The sequence below is a fragment of the Calidris pugnax genome, unplaced genomic scaffold (genome assembly GCF_001431845.1).
Source record: "Calidris pugnax isolate Ruff unplaced genomic scaffold, ASM143184v1 scaffold347, whole genome shotgun sequence".
Classification (NCBI taxonomy): domain Eukaryota; kingdom Metazoa; phylum Chordata; class Aves; order Charadriiformes; family Scolopacidae; genus Calidris; species Calidris pugnax.
Genome location: NW_015091298.1, coordinates 601,087 through 617,236, shown reverse-complemented (window position 1 = coordinate 617,236; position 16,150 = coordinate 601,087). Strand labels below are relative to the sequence as shown.

At 52.5% G+C, this 16,150-nt stretch overlaps 1 protein-coding gene across 1 annotated transcript in view; it reads left to right on the top strand.

Annotated features, from left to right (window-relative positions):
• The window catches only part of HYDIN (HYDIN, axonemal central pair apparatus protein), a 176,929-nt gene that overhangs the window by 142,943 nt on the left and 17,836 nt on the right, over nt 1–16,150 (top strand). Inside the window, exons 53-66 of the mRNA XM_014960757.1 lie at nt 250–374; nt 511–668; nt 1,235–1,403; nt 1,675–1,913; nt 2,752–2,857; nt 3,475–3,679; nt 4,027–4,262; nt 6,363–6,514; nt 8,162–8,357; nt 9,422–9,530; nt 10,597–10,854; nt 12,084–12,226; nt 13,358–13,576; nt 15,065–15,225. Of these exons, the coding sequence (XP_014816243.1) occupies nt 250–374; nt 511–668; nt 1,235–1,403; nt 1,675–1,913; nt 2,752–2,857; nt 3,475–3,679; nt 4,027–4,262; nt 6,363–6,514; nt 8,162–8,357; nt 9,422–9,530; nt 10,597–10,854; nt 12,084–12,226; nt 13,358–13,576; nt 15,065–15,225 (2,476 nt within the window). The remainder of the gene's footprint in view (nt 1–249; nt 375–510; nt 669–1,234; nt 1,404–1,674; nt 1,914–2,751; nt 2,858–3,474; nt 3,680–4,026; nt 4,263–6,362; nt 6,515–8,161; nt 8,358–9,421; nt 9,531–10,596; nt 10,855–12,083; nt 12,227–13,357; nt 13,577–15,064; nt 15,226–16,150) is intronic.

The following is a 16,150-nucleotide window of genomic DNA, read 5'->3' as shown; positions in this document are numbered from 1 at the left end:
AGGTTGACGGTTGGACAAGATGATCTTTAAGGTCCCTTCCAACCTAGAAGATTCTGTGATTCTGTGATTATTCCCCGCGTAAGGGAACGGGCAGCAAAGCAGCTAGAGAAAAGTTCCACCAAGGGAAAATTGCTGAGAAGGGTTTTGTGCCACCTGAGAACCCCAAAGATGTATCTTGTTGCTTGGTGTAGTCTACAGCAGCTCACAAATATTCACCATTTCTTACCTGGCTCTGTGGGTTTCCTGCAGCCGCAGACGGCAGCGTGGATTTTGGAATCCTGAAGGTCCTGGATGATGCGAAGCAAGTGCTGACTCTGAAGAACAAAGGGAAGTACGAGATTGCATACAGGTGGGTCCAGCCATTAGAAGATTCTGTGATTCTGTGATTATTCCCCGCGTAAGGGAACGGGCAGCAAAGCAGCTAGAGAAAAGTTCCACCAAGGGAAAATTGCTGAGAAGGGTTTTGTGCCACCTGAGAACCCCAAAGATGTATCTTGTTGCTTGGTGTAGTCTACAGCAGCTCACAAATATTCACCATTTCTTACCTGGCTCTGTGGGTTTCCTGCAGCCGCAGACGGCAGCGTGGATTTTGGAATCCTGAAGGTCCTGGATGATGCGAAGCAAGTGCTGACTCTGAAGAACAAAGGGAAGTACGAGATTGCATACAGGTGGGTCCAGCCATGATCCGTGAATCATCGGTGCCACCATCTGCCCAGCCCTGCGTTCTCCATCTGCCCATGGCTGGAAACTCACAGTTTGAGTAAATACAAAATCTGGGCTCTCCAATCTCTGGTAATTTAGTAGAGAATCCAGCCACACGCCATTAGTTCTTCACAGCTCAGCAGGAACCAGGAGGACAGACTGTGAAATTTAAGCTGCTCACTGCTGAGATTCATTGCCTTCCTCTGAGGGTCTCTTTACGAGACTCTTTAAAGGATGGAATGAAAAAATTTGGTGTCAAGCTGCTCACTGCTGAGATTCATTGCCTTCCTTTGAGGGTCTCTTTACGAGACTCTTTAAATGAAAAAATTTGGTGTCAGAGTAAGCTTACAGCACTCCCCATTGTCTGTACTCTGTGTCAAGATGTTGGATTCCCCAAGCAGAGCTGGATTTTTTTCCCTTTTATTTGGGTTTTTTTTTTGTTTGTTTCTGGCCCTCTGCCAAGCCCTGGTTGTGCTGGTGGCACCGGTGCTTTTAACTGCAAAGCTCTTCACTCCTTCCCTTTTCTCCCCAGTTTCAAGCTGGAAACTGCAGATACCAACATCCCCAACTTGGAATCCCACTTCAGTCTCCAGCCGCAGAAGGGCGTGCTGAGCGCCTCCGAGCGCCCTGTACAGGTCCAGCTCTTCTTCCACCCCAAGATGGAAATGAACATTGAGGACAAACCCATCCTGCACTGCCAGGTGAGCTGCTTTGGCCCAGGTGGTGTAACACGGCGGCTTGGGGAGTGTAAGCAGGACACGTATCTTCTGGAAGGCAGGATTTAACCGGGGAAATCCTCTCATACACGTACGACAAAGTATTTCAGAAAACTGTTTGTGGTGCTTCCTAAATGGAGCTGAAAATCTGGCTCTGGAGGAGGCATTTTAAGAGGGAAGGTGACCTAATGGGGTCTTGGGAGAGAGGTAGAGGCTTGTCTCTGCTGCATTTACCAAACCCTTCCTCCGGTTGCAGGTGATTGAGCCCAACATCCATGAAGGAGGTGAGACCATCGCCATCATCCCAGTGAAGGTGTCAGCCCAAGCTGTGTTCAGCAAGTACAGCATTGCCCCTGCCTCACTCATCAGCTTTGGTGCTGTGATGAATGGCACCAGGAAAACCTGCACCTTCACGCTGGAGAACAAAGGCATCCTTGACTTTAAGTTCTTCATCTACCAGGCAGACCAGGATTCACATATATTGGCAAACAAAAGGTAAGAGAAGACCTGCACCACCCTTTCTGCCTGAGGAGGCACCACACCATGGCTGGTGTGTGACAGGACACCTGGGTTCTTAGAATCATGGAATTTTCCAAGTTGAAAGGGACCTTTCAGATCATTGAGTCCAACCATCAACCCAGCACTGACAAAACCACCACTGACCCATGTCCCTCAGCACCACGTCTGCCCAGCTTTTAGATACCTCCAGGGATGGCAATTCCACCACTTCCCTGGGCAGCCTGCTCCACGGCTTGAGAACCCTTCTGGGGAAGAAATTTTCCCCAATATCCATCCTAAACCTCCCCTGGCACAACTTGAGGCTGTTTCCTCTTGTTCCATTGCCTCTTCCTTGGGAGAGGAGACCAACCCCCCCTGGCTACACCCTTCTTTCAGGGAGTTGGAGAGAGTGAGAAGGTCTCCCCTCAGCCTCCTTTTCTCCAGGCTGAACACCCCCAGCTCCCTCAGCTGCTCCTCATGACACTTGTGCTCCAGATCCCTCACCAGCTCCGTTGCCCTTCTCTGGACCCACTCCAGCCCCTCAAGGTGTGGAGTGAGGTGCCCAAAACTGGACACAGTATTCAAGATGGGGCCTCTTGTCCATCTATGTCACTGGCTTGTTAGGAGGGAGCAGAAAAATGCCTCGGTTTCCCCATGTGTAGGACAAAACTGGAGTTAAGCTGATCTATCCATAAGCTACAGCAGTGGGTGATGCAGACAGCCCCCTGGTAGGAGGACCTTCCTCCTCCATGGGGCGGAAGGTCAGCTTTGGCCTCGGAGAAAGGCAGGGGGAGCTCGGCGTGATGGGTGTCTCTGCTTTCTCTGCATATCCAAGAAAGAAATCCGTCCCCTCCCAAGACAGTGAAAACTTCAACAAAGCGACTCCCTCGGCCAAGCAAAGCAAGATCTCGGGGCAGAAGGACACCAACCCATTCATGCAGGTGGGTAACACCTGCTCCTCAACACATCCCGCTGCTGGAGTGGAAGGGACCCCAGGTGCCCAAGCTGGGGACATCTCCACAGGATGGGACATGGTCTGTGCTTGCTCGGCAGTGGCAGCTGGAGGTCCATCATCTCCCAGCCACAAGCAGAGGCGGGAGCTGCTCAGTCCCATGCTCTGGCTCGGACTGAAGTTGGGGGGGGAGGTCAAGAGAGGGGGAGCAGGTCCTGGGTTTGGCAGCTGCTGGCCCAAACGTGTCAGTGAATACCACATATGTGGAGCATCCCTTTGAACTCCCAGCTTGCTGATAAGAGATGACCTTGCTTTTTCTTCTTCCCAATCCCCTCTCTTTACTCCCATCATCTCTCCCAGTTATTTCCTGTTTTACCCCTGGAGGGTGAAGGATCTACCACCTTCACCCTTTACACCTAAACTCCCTTCTCAGTGTCACTTGGGACAAGCCTACACCTCTTCCCAGCTTGTTCATGTCATCCTGACCACGGAATCATCCTTCCCTGCCCCGGGACTGGGAACGTGGGTCCAAGTGGCCTACTCCTTGCTGGGGGTGCTCAAGGTAGGGCTGTAAGACATCAGGCTCTCCATGGACTCTTCCTGCAGGGTCGCCTCACTATGGGCATGTTCACGGTGTACCCTGGCTTTGGCTTCATCCCGCCTGGGGGCCAGCAGCTGATCACGGTGGATTGCTATGCAGAGCCACTGGGGCCATGCAAGGAGCACTTGTCCATCGATATCAGCGACAGAGACCCCAAGGACAACCCCCTTGGCATCCCCTACACCCTGTTGGCCGAGTCCTGCCTCCCAGGTACGCCCCATCCATAGGTTCCTATGGCCTGACCTGCTGCTGACCAGCACCTGAACTTATTTATTGGGTAGAGAGGCACCCTGACCCTGAAGTCACATCTTAAAATCCTCAGAGGTTCCAGTCCACCAGTGAGGAGAGTCTGGGAGGGATGAACGGAGGGATAAAAGGAAAGCAATGCCCTTTAAGACTGAGGATGACTGAGATCCATCCTCACAGCCAACACCTCCACACAGGCTGGGTTTTGCAGTGACCTGGGCAGAAAAGGCCCTCTGAGAGGCCAACAGGGTCCAGATAAATTCAGCAGGAACATTTCTCCATCCTCAGCCCTCCCTCTGGTCTGCTTGCAGGGTTTGTGGTTGACGACATAGAGTCTATCTTTGAGGAGCATCGGATCTGCAGCAAAATCAACCTCTGTCAGATCCTCCAGACAGTGCAGGACAAGGGTGTGTTCATCAGAGATGAGAACAAGTTTATCTTCACCAACGTTCTGGTTGGGCACCGGGCCACAGCTCGCTTCAAGATCCGCAATGTGGACAAAGTCCCTTGTGACGTGGTTCTCTCCATCACACCCATCTCCACTAAGGTAAGAGCAAGAAGCCGTGGTGACTTGTTCTTCAAAGGCTGTGTCACAGCCTCCCTGGTTCTCCAGATCCATTGCTTTGTCTTGCTGGGACTAGTCCAGCTTGGTGCAGGTCAAACCACAGAGGAAAGAGCAATGCCGAGGTGACAGTTGGGTTAAAATCAGCATGTCTCAAGCAAGGTTTTCTTCACCCCTCTGGGTCTTTGGTGGGAGACCTGAAACCTTCTGAACATCCTGTGGAAGCACACTCAGAGGGGGCTTTCCAACTGCACTGATGTGCTGGGGTTCAAAGCAGACCATTTCCTCAGGCTCTTTGGTCTTTTCCTTCTCTTTCAAGGCCAATTCTAGGTTATTTGCAGGGCTTCCCACGCAGTCCCCACCTCCCATGTGGCTGGGGACCACCACCCATGGGGTGGCTGCCCAGTGCTCAGATCAGGCTTTTGCCCACTTTATGGAAGCTCCCTGTGCAAGGTCAGCACCACTTTGGAATCACAAAATCTTCATGGTTGGAAGGGACCTTTGAGATCATCAAGTCCAAACGCAAAAAAAAACAACCAAACAAAGAAACCCCCCACAAACAGATACAACCCAACAATCTCGGGCACTAGAGCATGCCCTGAAGTGCCGAGTCTACACGTTTCTTAAATACCTCCAGGGATGGTGACTCCACCACCTCCCTGGGCAGGCTGTTCCAGTGCCTGACCACCCTCTCAGCAAAGTCATTCTTCTTAAGATCTAATCTAAACCTCCCCCGCCACAGCTTCAGACCATTTCCTCTGCTCCTGGCATTGTTCCCTTGGGAGAAGAGGCCAACGCCCACCTCTCTCCACCCTCCTGTCAGGGAGTTGGAGAGAGCAATGAGGTCTCCCCTCAGCCTCCTCTTCTCCAAACTAAACATGACCAATTCCCTCAGCCTCTCCTCGTATGACTTGTCTGGGGTTGTTGTTTGATCAAAATGCAAGACCCGGCACTTGGCCTTATTGAACCTCATCCCATTGGCCTTGGCCCCTTGATCCAACCTCTTTAGAGCCTTCTGACCCTCAAGCAGATCAACACTCCCACCTAGTTTGGTGTCATCTGCAAACTGACTGAGATACTAAACAAGATTGGCCCCAAAACTGAGCCCTGAGGGACACCACTGGTGACCGGCCGCCAACAGGATTTCACCCCATTAATCACACCTCTCTGGGCATGGCCATCCAGCCGGTTTTTTACCCAGTGAAGAGTACACTTGTCTATGCCATGATTCACCAGCTTCTCCAGGAGAATGCTGTGGGGAAGAGTGTCAAAGGCCTTACTAAAGTCCAGGTAGACAATGTCCACAGCCTTCCCCACATCAAGAAGGCAGGTCACATCGTCATAAGAAGAGATCAAGTTGGTTAAGCAGGACCTCCCTTTCATAAACCCATGCTGGCCCTGATCCTTTGGTTGACCTGCACTTGCCATGAGAGCTCACTCAAGATGAGTGAGTGGAGAAGAGTTGAGTTTCAGCCTGGAGAAGAGGAGGCTCCGGGGAGACCTAATAGCAGCCTTCCAGTACCTGAAGGGAGCCTACAGGAAGGCTGGGGAGAACCTGTTTAGAAAGGCCTGCAGTGACAGGACGAGGGGCAATGGCTTCAAGCTGGAGGGGAACAGATTTAGACTGGAGATTAGGAGAGGGTTCTTCACTGTGAGGGTGGTGGAGCACTGGAACAGGTTGCCCAGGGAGGTGGTTGAGGCCCCTTCCCTGGAGATATTCAAGGTGAGGCTCGAGGACGCCCTGGTCACCCTGGTCTCGGCCTGGGCAATTCTATGATTCTATGATTCTATGAAGATGATCCTCTCCATGATCTTTCCCAGTACCGAGGTCAGGCTGACAGGCCTATAGTTCCCCGGATCCTCCTTCTGGCCCTTCTTGTAGATGGGCATCACATTGGCCACCCTCCAGTCATGGAGGGAGGTCACCATCAGAAGGAGTCACCCTCCGAGGTGGAAGGAGCCTGTCCAGGGAAGCAGGAAGGAAAACACCATCTGGGGATGTTTCCCCGTGGTGCATATGCGAATAAGACTGCATGAATGTTGAAGGATGTTTTCTCCTGACACTGCTCTGTGGGTTTCCCCAAGCTTAACAGCCGTGCTGGTGACGTTTTCGAGGTGGATCCCCTTCGGATGTGTGTGCCCAGCCGCTCCCACGCCTTCGCCACGGTCACCTTCGCTCCCCAAACGGTGCAGAACTACCAGTGCACTTTTGAGGCTTCCCTGGATGTCCCCGCAAGGTAAGTCACCCTGAGAGATGCTGGGGGTGACCTCTCTCACAGCTGCCTCTCCTCGGGGAGGATGGGGAGACCTCTAGTTAAGCCCTAATTCTCTGAGTTGCTGTAAGTAGGGTACCTAGCATTAGAGAACATCGGAAGGAGTAAGTAGTAGATAGAGCAGAGCAGAAAAAATAAGATTCATAGTTTATCCTTTGGGAGTAACTCTGATGACATTAATATTAAGTACCAACTAGAATTTATGGAATGGGACAGAAAAGGGAGATGTGCATCTTCTGGAAAGCACTACTGAGGAGAAGGATCTGGGGGTCGTGGTGGAGAGTAAACTCTCCATGAGCCAGCAATGGGCCCTTGTGGCCAAGAGGCCAATGGGATCCTGGGCTGCAGAGGGAAGAGCGTGGCCAGGAGGTGGAGGGAGGTCATTCTCCCCCTCTGCTCTGCACTGGGGAGGCCACAACTGGAATCCTGCCTCCAGTTCTGGGCTCCCCAGTTCAAGAGGGACAGGGAACTGCTGGAGAGAGTCCAGCGTAGGGCAACAGAGATGATGGAGGGATTGGAGCATCTCCCTGATGAGGAAAGGCTGAGAGAGCTGGGGCTCTTGAGCCTGGAGAAGAGAAGGCTGAGGGGAGACCTTATCAATGCTGACAAGGATCTAAAGGGTGGGTTGAAGGAGGATGGAGCTGGACTCTTTTCAGTGGTTCCCAGTGACAGGACGAGGGGCAACGGGCACAAGCTGGACCATGGGAAGTTCCACTCCAATCTGAGGAAGAACTTCTTTGGGGTGAGGGTGGCAGAGCCCTGGCAGAGGCTGCCCAGGGAGGGTGTGGAGTCCCCTTCTCTGGAGATCTTCAAGCCCCACTGGATGCTCCTGAGTGATGTGCTCTGGGCAACCCTGCTTTGGCAGGGGAGTTGGACTGTAGGATCTCTAGAAGGTCCCTTCCAACTCTGACGATTCCGTGATTCTGTGATTCCGTGCAGCAGCTGAGCTGGGGCTTTCCAAGGACAGAGGGTTAGATGAAGAGGTTTTTGTGGCAGCGAGTCAGCGTGCGTTATTTCCTCCAGGCTGATGTTAAAATGAGATGATCCAATGTGATTACCTGGGGTATATTGAGATATTTTGGACCCCTTATAAAAGAGGAGCCCAGTTCCTCTGTCCTGGGACCCTTGTGCCAGAGCTCTGACCTGCTCTTTTCCACCCCTTTAGTCACTGAACTGGGACAAGATAAATCAGCTTTTTGCCCTAATAAACTATTCCTGGTTTAGTGTCCTTGGAAATAATCTTTCCTGACAGTGTTATTTTTTTACTTCTCCCTTCTTGTTTGTCTACTGTTTTCATGCTGTGCTTGTGCTTTTTGCATATGTCCTGTATCGCCGCAGCCAGTGAATTTGCCACATCTCATCTGTTGCCTCATTAATTACCTGCTGTACTGCGGGACTGGATTAAGCAAAGGGATTTTTAGCTGTTATTTAGGAAGCCTCTGGCTCTTCAGAGTGGACTCCTCTTGGGAATGGCCCTGATGGGACCGGGATCGTGGGGTGTGGTGGGGTGCAGGAGCCAGGGAAAACGCAGCGGGTGGCACTCGCTTGGTTCCTTGGCAAGTGGGGAATGGGTTAGTGCCAGCCATGGTGACTCCTCCTCTGCTTCTCCAGTAGCCCCGCAGCAAATAAAGTACAAAGCCTGACCTTCAATATCAGTGGAGACGGGTATCTGCCTCGGGTGACAGTCCTGCGCCCCATCCTTCACAATAAGAAGGGGAACCCTCTGCTGCTCTTCAAGAAGCTGTTGTTGGGTGATTCGGAAAAGCTCCCTCTGGTCCTTCATAATGGTGGCACCATCCCTGTCCAGGTGAGGACCTGCCCAGGGGATGCTGTGGTCTGGGAACAAGTCCTCGTGCCATGGAGGACAGGTCCCAGAAAACATGGTAGGCATGGGGACAGGTCTCAGAAACTGATTTTAAGCAAATGACTGACTTCGACTTCCCAGGAGAGGAGTTCCTCTTGGAGTATTGTGTGCAGGTCTGGAGCCCTCAATATAGGAAAGCTATGGACCTGATGGAGCAGATCCAGCGGAGGGCCATGAGGATGATCAGGGGGATGGAGCACCTCTGCTACGAGGACAGGCTGAGGGAGCTGGGGTTGTTCAGCCTGGAGAAGAGGAGGCTCCGGGGAGACCTAATAGCAGCCTTCCAGTACCTGAGGGGGCTACAGGAAGGCTGGGGAGAACCTGTTTAGAAAGGCCTGTAGTGACAGGACGAGGGGCAATGGCGTTAAGTTGGAGAAGAGCTGATTTAGACTGGAGATGAGGAGAAAGTTCTTTCCTGTGAGGGTGGTGGAGCACTGGAACAGGTTGCCCAGGGAGGTGGTTGAGGCCCCTTCCCTGGAGATATTCAAGGAGAGGCTCGACGAGGCCCTGGGCAACCTGGTCTAGTTGGGGGTGTCCCTGCTGACTGCGGGGGGGTCGGACTAGATGGCCTTTGGAGGTCCCTTCCAGCCTGGACCATTCTATGATTCTATGATAAATGTAATTTTTTTGACTGGTCTATCCTTTTCAGTTCACCAATAAGAAAATTGGTGGGATGTTTTTTCCCCTTTTCTCTCACCTCACGTTTTGGTTCTCATTTGTGACATCCTAGTTACGGTATTGTATTTGCTCTCTTTTTACTACGTTTTCATTAAACTCAGTTGTAGTTTAATTACATTCTGCTCATTACTTTTAGTACTTTCTGTCCTCTTTGGTTATATTTTAATTATATCCCAGTGCCTCTGAACACTTTTTTTTCTGTCTGATTTCACTTAAACTTTGTGCCGAGAGCTGTGTTTGAAGGCGGGGGGTGTGCTGGGTTCCCCATACTGACCATCTGTGTGCCATCCACACCAGTGTGGTCGTGCTCTGTCTTCCCTTTTTCCCAGTTGATGATAGACCTGTTGGATGAAGGGGGAGTTTTCTTCTTGAAAGCCAGGCCCACCACACACTGCATCTACCAAGCTGCATGCGTGAAGGAGGACTCCCCTGGAGAAGGTAAATTCATTAACCATGAAGTGTGGGCATCCACTCCAAGGTCCAAGGTTAATGAGCACAAGAAGGTCATGGACCTGTTGGAGTGGGGTCAGAGATGCTGGGAGGGCTGGAGCCCCTCTGCTGGGAGGGGGGGCTGAGAGAGTTGGGGGGTTCAGCCTGGAGAAGAGAAGGCTCCAGGGAGACCTTGGAGCCCCTTCCAGTCCCTCAAGGGGCTCCAGGAAAGCTGGGGAGGGACTCTGGATGAGGGAGGGGAGCCCTAGGAGGAGGGGGAAGGGTTTGACCCTGAAAGAGGGGAGATGGAGCTGAGATGTGGGGCAGAACTTGTTTGGTGGGAGGGTGGTGAGAGCCTGGCCCAGGTTGGCCAGAGAAGCTGTGGCTGCCCCATCCCTGGAGGGGGTCAAGGGCAGGTTGGAGGGGGCTTGGAGCAACCTGGTGTGGTGGGAGGTGTCCCTGCCCAGTGATCATCCAGGGACACTGGATGGTCTTTAAGATCCCTTCCAACCTAAACCAGTCTATGATTCTATGAAAATGTGTGCCCTGCTCTCGGCTTGGCCAAGCAGCAGCCAGATGTTAGACATCATTTCTTTCCTGGGGCTCTCTATACTCCTAGTTTTTCGTGTGGACTCTGCAGGATTTCCTCCTGGCAAGTTGTAGGAAGTTTTTCTGTTCTTCTGGATGTGGTGGGTTTAGTTGTGGGAAACTGTCACCACTTGAATGGACTGTCTGAGGTTTCTGCTGCATGTGGGGAGTTACCAGCATGAATGAGGAGCAACCAGAGCCAGCCAACAAAAGCCAAAGCCACCCTTTGACTCTGCTTTATATCTGGCAGGAGCTGGTTGGATGCAGTTTCAATCAGAGCTGGGTGCTAACATGAGGTTAAGACCCTTATTAAGCAGTGATAGCATGGTGGGGGTCAGTCTCGTGAATGTAGGAGGAGGGTCTGGAACCAGTCAGCGGTGGGAGAACCTGTGCTTGGAGACACCTGGGTTTCAACTTCTTACTCCTTTTATACCCCATGGAAATGTTTCCTCTGTATCACCTGTCTCTGATTTCCATTGCCCTGCAGAGAGGAAACCTCACACCGCGTCCCTGGTCCTACAACATGGGGAATCAGCAGAGTTTGACGTGCTTTTCAAACCCACCCTGGCCCAACGCGTGGAAGGGAAGATACTCCTGTCAGTGGTGGACAATCCCTATGAAGAGACCAATATTCAGCTGGTGGGTGAAGGCTACGAGGATGACTTCACGCTAGATAACATCCATGGGCTGGTGGCAGAGAGTGTGGAGGAAAACACTGAGGGCATGGAGGAAGACATAATTGAGGGTAAGAGAGGAGAGACTGCCAAGATGGAGCAAGAAATGGGAAAAATACATGTCTGCTCACCCTGTGCCAGTGCAGCTTGGAAGGGACCTCTGGAGATCATCTAATCCAAACCCCCTGCCAGAGCAGGTCCACCCGGGGCGGGCTGCACAAGAACGCATCCAGGCGGGTCTGGAATATCTCCAGAGGAGACTCCACCACCTCCCTGGGCAGCCTCTGCCAGGGCTCTGCCACCCTCACAGGAAAGAAGTTCCTTCTCATGTTTAGGTGGAACTTCCCATGTTCCAGTTTGTGCCTGTTGCTCCTTGTCCTGTCCCTGGGCATCTCTGAAAAAAGACCAGCCCCAGCCTCCTGACACCCTCCCTTGAAGTATTTACGAGCATTGATCAGATCCCCCCTCAGCCTTCTCTTCTCCAGACTAAAAAGACCCAAGTCCCTCAGCCTCTCCTCGGAAGGGAGATGTTCTAGTCCCCTCATCATCCTCGTAGCCTCTGCTGTCCCCTCTCCAGCAGTTCCCTGTCCTTCTGGAACTGGGGAGCCCAGAACTGGACCCAGTGCTCCAGATATGACCTTGCCAGGGCAGAGTAGAGGAGCAGGATGACCTCCATCCACCTGCTGGCCATGATCTTCTTAATGCACCCCAGGATGCCATTGGCCTTTTTGGCCACAAGGGCACATTGCTGGATCACGGGCAACTTGTCCACCAGGTCTTTTTCCACAGAGCTGCTCTCCAGCAGGTCACCCCCAGCTTATACCAGTGTGAGGGGTTATCCCCCCCAGATGCAGGACCCTACCCTTACCCTTGTTGGATCTCATCAGGTTTCATAAGGAAGCATGAAAGCTGGTGGGGAAGGGTCAGAGGTACCACCACTCACCCGAGTGTCTCTAAAAGGAGGTCTCCAAGCCCATGCAATACTATGGAGACGACAATCATGTGTGATAATTTGTGTCCTCTATATATCTAGGCCTGTGATGTCACCCACCAGATCTGGTAGTCCATGAGCACATCTGCCATGTGCATGCTGTACCACATGTCCCTCTGCACAGACACCACCATGCGTTTAGGGACATCTCAGGGTGTTGCCCTGAAAGTGTGAGATGGGGAGCTGCATCTCCCAGAGGGAGGAAGGCTTGGAGGGAGGAAGAGTTGGACACACACATGTGTCTGTGCATGTGAGGGGGGTGGATGGACTTCACCGCACGCTGAGATCTCTTGCTCTCCTTCTTCACAGCTGCCAGAGTGGATCACATCCAGTTTGGGGACTGTCACATCGGGAGAGCCTACCCCGTGACCTTCACCATCACCAACCGCAGCAAGGAGGAGGCCATGCGGTTTGAGTGGCTGGCAGAGACCCCCTTTCACTTCTCCCCCAAGGTGAGCTTGGGCAGCCCTGTCCTTCCCCCTCTGCCCTGCCTGGAGGGAGCCTGGGGGCTGGCAGGGGGTCACCCTGTACTGGTGGGAGCCCATTCCGGTGCCACATAGGAGAGAACATCCCTGGATTTGCTGGGACAGGACTATCAACCCCACAGGAGAGGCTCCGTGTTACAGAAGGCAGCATCTTTTGTTTGTACTTTATCAAACCTCAGATAAATACACAGTTAAGTTGCAGATTCGTAGAATCACAGAATTGTAGAGGTTGGAAAGGGACCTCTGGAGATTATCTGCTCCAACCCCCTGCCAGAGCAGGGTGTCCAGGTGGGTTCCAGGTGGAATATCTCCAGAGATGGAGACTCCACACCCTCTCTGGGCAGCCTCTTCCAGGGCTCTGCCACCCTCACAGGAAAGAAGTTCCTCATATTCAGATGGAACTTTCGTGTTCCAGTTTGTGCCTGTTGCCCCTTGTCCTGTCACTGGGCACCACTGAGAAGAGCCTGGCCCCATGCTCTTGCCCCCCACCCTTTAGCTATTGCTCAGCATCCATGAGATCCCCTCTCAGTCTGCTCTTCTCCAGCTGAACAGCCCCAGGGCTCTCAGCCTTTCCTCAGCAGAGAGATGCTCCAGTCCCTCATCATCTTCGTAGCCTCCAGCAGATCAGCCCCAACCTGTACCAGTGTGGGGGGTTATTCCTCCCAAGGTGCAGGACCCTACACTTACCCTTGTTGGATCTCATCGTGTTCCTCTCCACCCAGCTCTCCAGCCTTTCCAGGTCTGGCTGGATGGTGGCCCGGTTTTGTGGTGTGTCAGCCATCCTCCAGCCTGTCCAGGTCTGGCTGGATGGTGGCCTGGTTTTGTGGTGTGTCAGCCATCCCTCCCAGTTTTGCACCATCAGTGAACTTGCGGAGGGTACACTCTGTCCCCTCATCCAGGTCATTGATGAATATATTGAACAAGATGGGACCCAGTAGTGACCCCTGGGGAACACCTCTAGTTCCAGGCCTCCAGCTGGACTCTGGCGCTGCTGATCGTAGTTCCTGCACAGCTGCTCCTCACCACATCAACCCCTTTGCCCTAAGTCCTGCCCTTGCCAGTGATTCCAGTTTGGTCTTGGGTCTCTGTTCTCCCCAGGTGGGACACCTCCACGCTGGCTGTGCTAAGGACATCACAGTGACCTTGAAGTCGGACGTCCCGATGGCCTTCAAAATGCACCCTGTGAAGTGTAAGGTGGCTCGGATCACCTTCCAGTTGCCATCAGAGCAGGTCACCGACTGGGACGACCGCCTGCACACCATCAAGTGGGTGGATGCCACAAGGGACCTGGCAGCCACATGGCCTGTGAAGAAAAAGGTAAGAAGAAGGATGGCAAAAGTGAACCGAGCTTCTACAAAAAGCAGACCACCATCTCGGCTGGCTAAGCAGCTCCTGCTTCCTCCTAACGTCTCATCCCTCCGTGAGAGGTGGATGCAGGGTGACCTGATGTGCTCACACGAGGCTGGGAAGTCTTTTTGTCAAGGGACGTTGTAGTTTGACGAGAGACGTTGAGCCACGTGCAAATGGTCAGTCTCTGCCAAAGAGCTGAAGTGTTGCAGCCTGTGTTGAAAGGAGCGGTGTGTGTGTCACAATTTATGATGACACTTAAAATGATGACCCTTATGATGGCCTTCAAATCTCTTCATCTCATTCAGTGCCTTTTCACCAACAAGGGGTTAAATCTAGAGGGATGGATCTCTTGTTTTGACGGGGGGAGTAACACCAGCACTCACCTGTGTACACTGGCAGCCCACCAGCACGTTGTGGGTGAGCTCTGAGCTGTCTGCACTGATAACCAGAGATTGGGGTTGTGGTTTCTACATCCTACATTCTTCTCCCAAGTCACAGGCGACAGGACAAAAGGAAATGGCCTCAAGTTGCGCCAGGGGAGGTTCAGGCTGGATATTAGGAAAAATTTTTTCACTGAAAGGGTTCTCAGCCATTGGAATGGGCTGCCCAGGGAGGTGGTTGAGGCCCCATCCCTGGAGGTGTTCAAAAGACGGGGTGATGTAGTGCTGGGAGGTATGGTTTAGTGATGGTGCTGCTACTTGTTTGTTGTGCGGGTGTCTATTTTTGTCAGTTGGGTCAACGGTTGGACAAGATGATCTTTGAGTTCCCTTCCAACCTAGAAGATTCTGTGATCGTGTGGGATATCTCATTTTGGGGCAGCCCAGGCACTGCCTGGCAGTCATGCAGGAGTCTGGAGAAGTATCATCTCCAGAAACTCTTGCTTTTTGCTGTCATTATTGCCAAACACTTACCTTGGGTGATGGTTCTTCCCTGGTTTCTGAGGAAGACCTATAAACCAAACTTCTTCCCCATCAGGGCATCAGCAGTCGGAGACTTTTCCCAGTGAGTTCATTCCCATCTCAAAATACCCGTCGCCAGCCCCCACCAGTGGGGCTGTTGCCCCACACGTAGCATCTGGAAAGCACTATCTCCTAAGACAAAAAGGAAAAGGTCCTTTCTAGGGGTTTCTCCCTCCACAGAGCTCCAGCAGGAGAACCTAATCCTAATTTAGAGGCCTGCTGGATTTATAGGAGCTAGGAAAAAGGTTGGACACTCTACAGGGTTGAAACACGGCCATCGTCCCCATGGGTGTGTTCATGGTGGTGATTGCTTTTGTCAGCAGGCAGGAACAAACACTGTAGTGGAAAGGTCAAATTTTGTCATCTTTCCAGGGAAATAAATGGGAACGGTCCTTTCTAGCCCCTAAAATGTGTCTGATTTTGGAGGCCAAAAGGCTCCCTGCTCAGTCTGGCTTTCTGGGCCCTGCTCAGTGATTCTTCCCTCTCCTGTTTGGAGGTGATCGAGACGGACCCAGAACCAGCTCACACTCTCCTGGAGAAGAGCAGCCGTGAGGTGGAGCTTCGCCTCAGCGCTGTCATCGACCACGCCGAGTTCCAGCTGGATACAGACACGATTCAGTTCAAGGAGACCTTGCTCTTCCAGACAAGTACATTCAGGTGAGTTCTGGGGGGTCAGGCAGGACCTTCTGCTCATGGTCCTGTGCCAGCAGAGGTTACGCTGAGAGGCTCGTTGCTTGGCCACTTAATGAACCTTTACTAATTTCTAAATGGCTGATCAGCCTTGGAGGGGAGTGCTGTTCATGGCTAAGTCTGAGGTTTCAGCTTCCACACATAACCTGGCACATCCCGGGGCCTGGAGATCTCCTATGTGTGGACCCGAGTCCTTTCTAGAACTTTATGTTCGGTCTCACTGACAACTCATTTGTTGTTTCATCCTTTCCAAGTCCTGGCTGGGTGCTGGTGCCCATGTATCTGTACACAAAGCCAAGCAGGAGATGGTGGCTGCCATATCCTGCCAAGACCTGCCAGGAGAGGTTCGGTTCCACTGTGCCTTTCTGCTGAGAACAGCCATGGTTCTGCTGTCCTTGCATGTTGCCTGTCCTCATCTGCTGGAGGACGAGTTTGCAGTCAAAATAGTGTCAAACTAGGACATCAAGACCAGAACAAGACCCTTGGATTAAGTCTCCTGGGCACCAGGTCTGCCCTTTCCTCTTTACAGAATCACATGGGGTTGGAAGGGACCTCTGGAGATCATCTCCTCCAACCCCCTGCCAAAGCAGGGCCACCCAGAGCAGGTCCCACAGGAACGTGTTCAGGTGGGTTTGGAATGTCTCCAGAGAAGGAGACTCCACCACCTCCCTGGGCAGCCTCTGCCAGGGCTCTGCCACCCTCACAGCAAAGAAGTTCCTCCTCATGTTGAGGTGGAACTTGTTATACTCAAGTTTGGGCCCATTTCCTCTTGTCCTGCCCCTGGGCACCACTGAAAAAAGACTGGCCCCATCCTCCTGGCACCCTCCCTTTAAGTATTTATAAGCATTGATCAGATCCCCCCTCAGCCTTCTCTTCTCCAGACTCAAAAGAC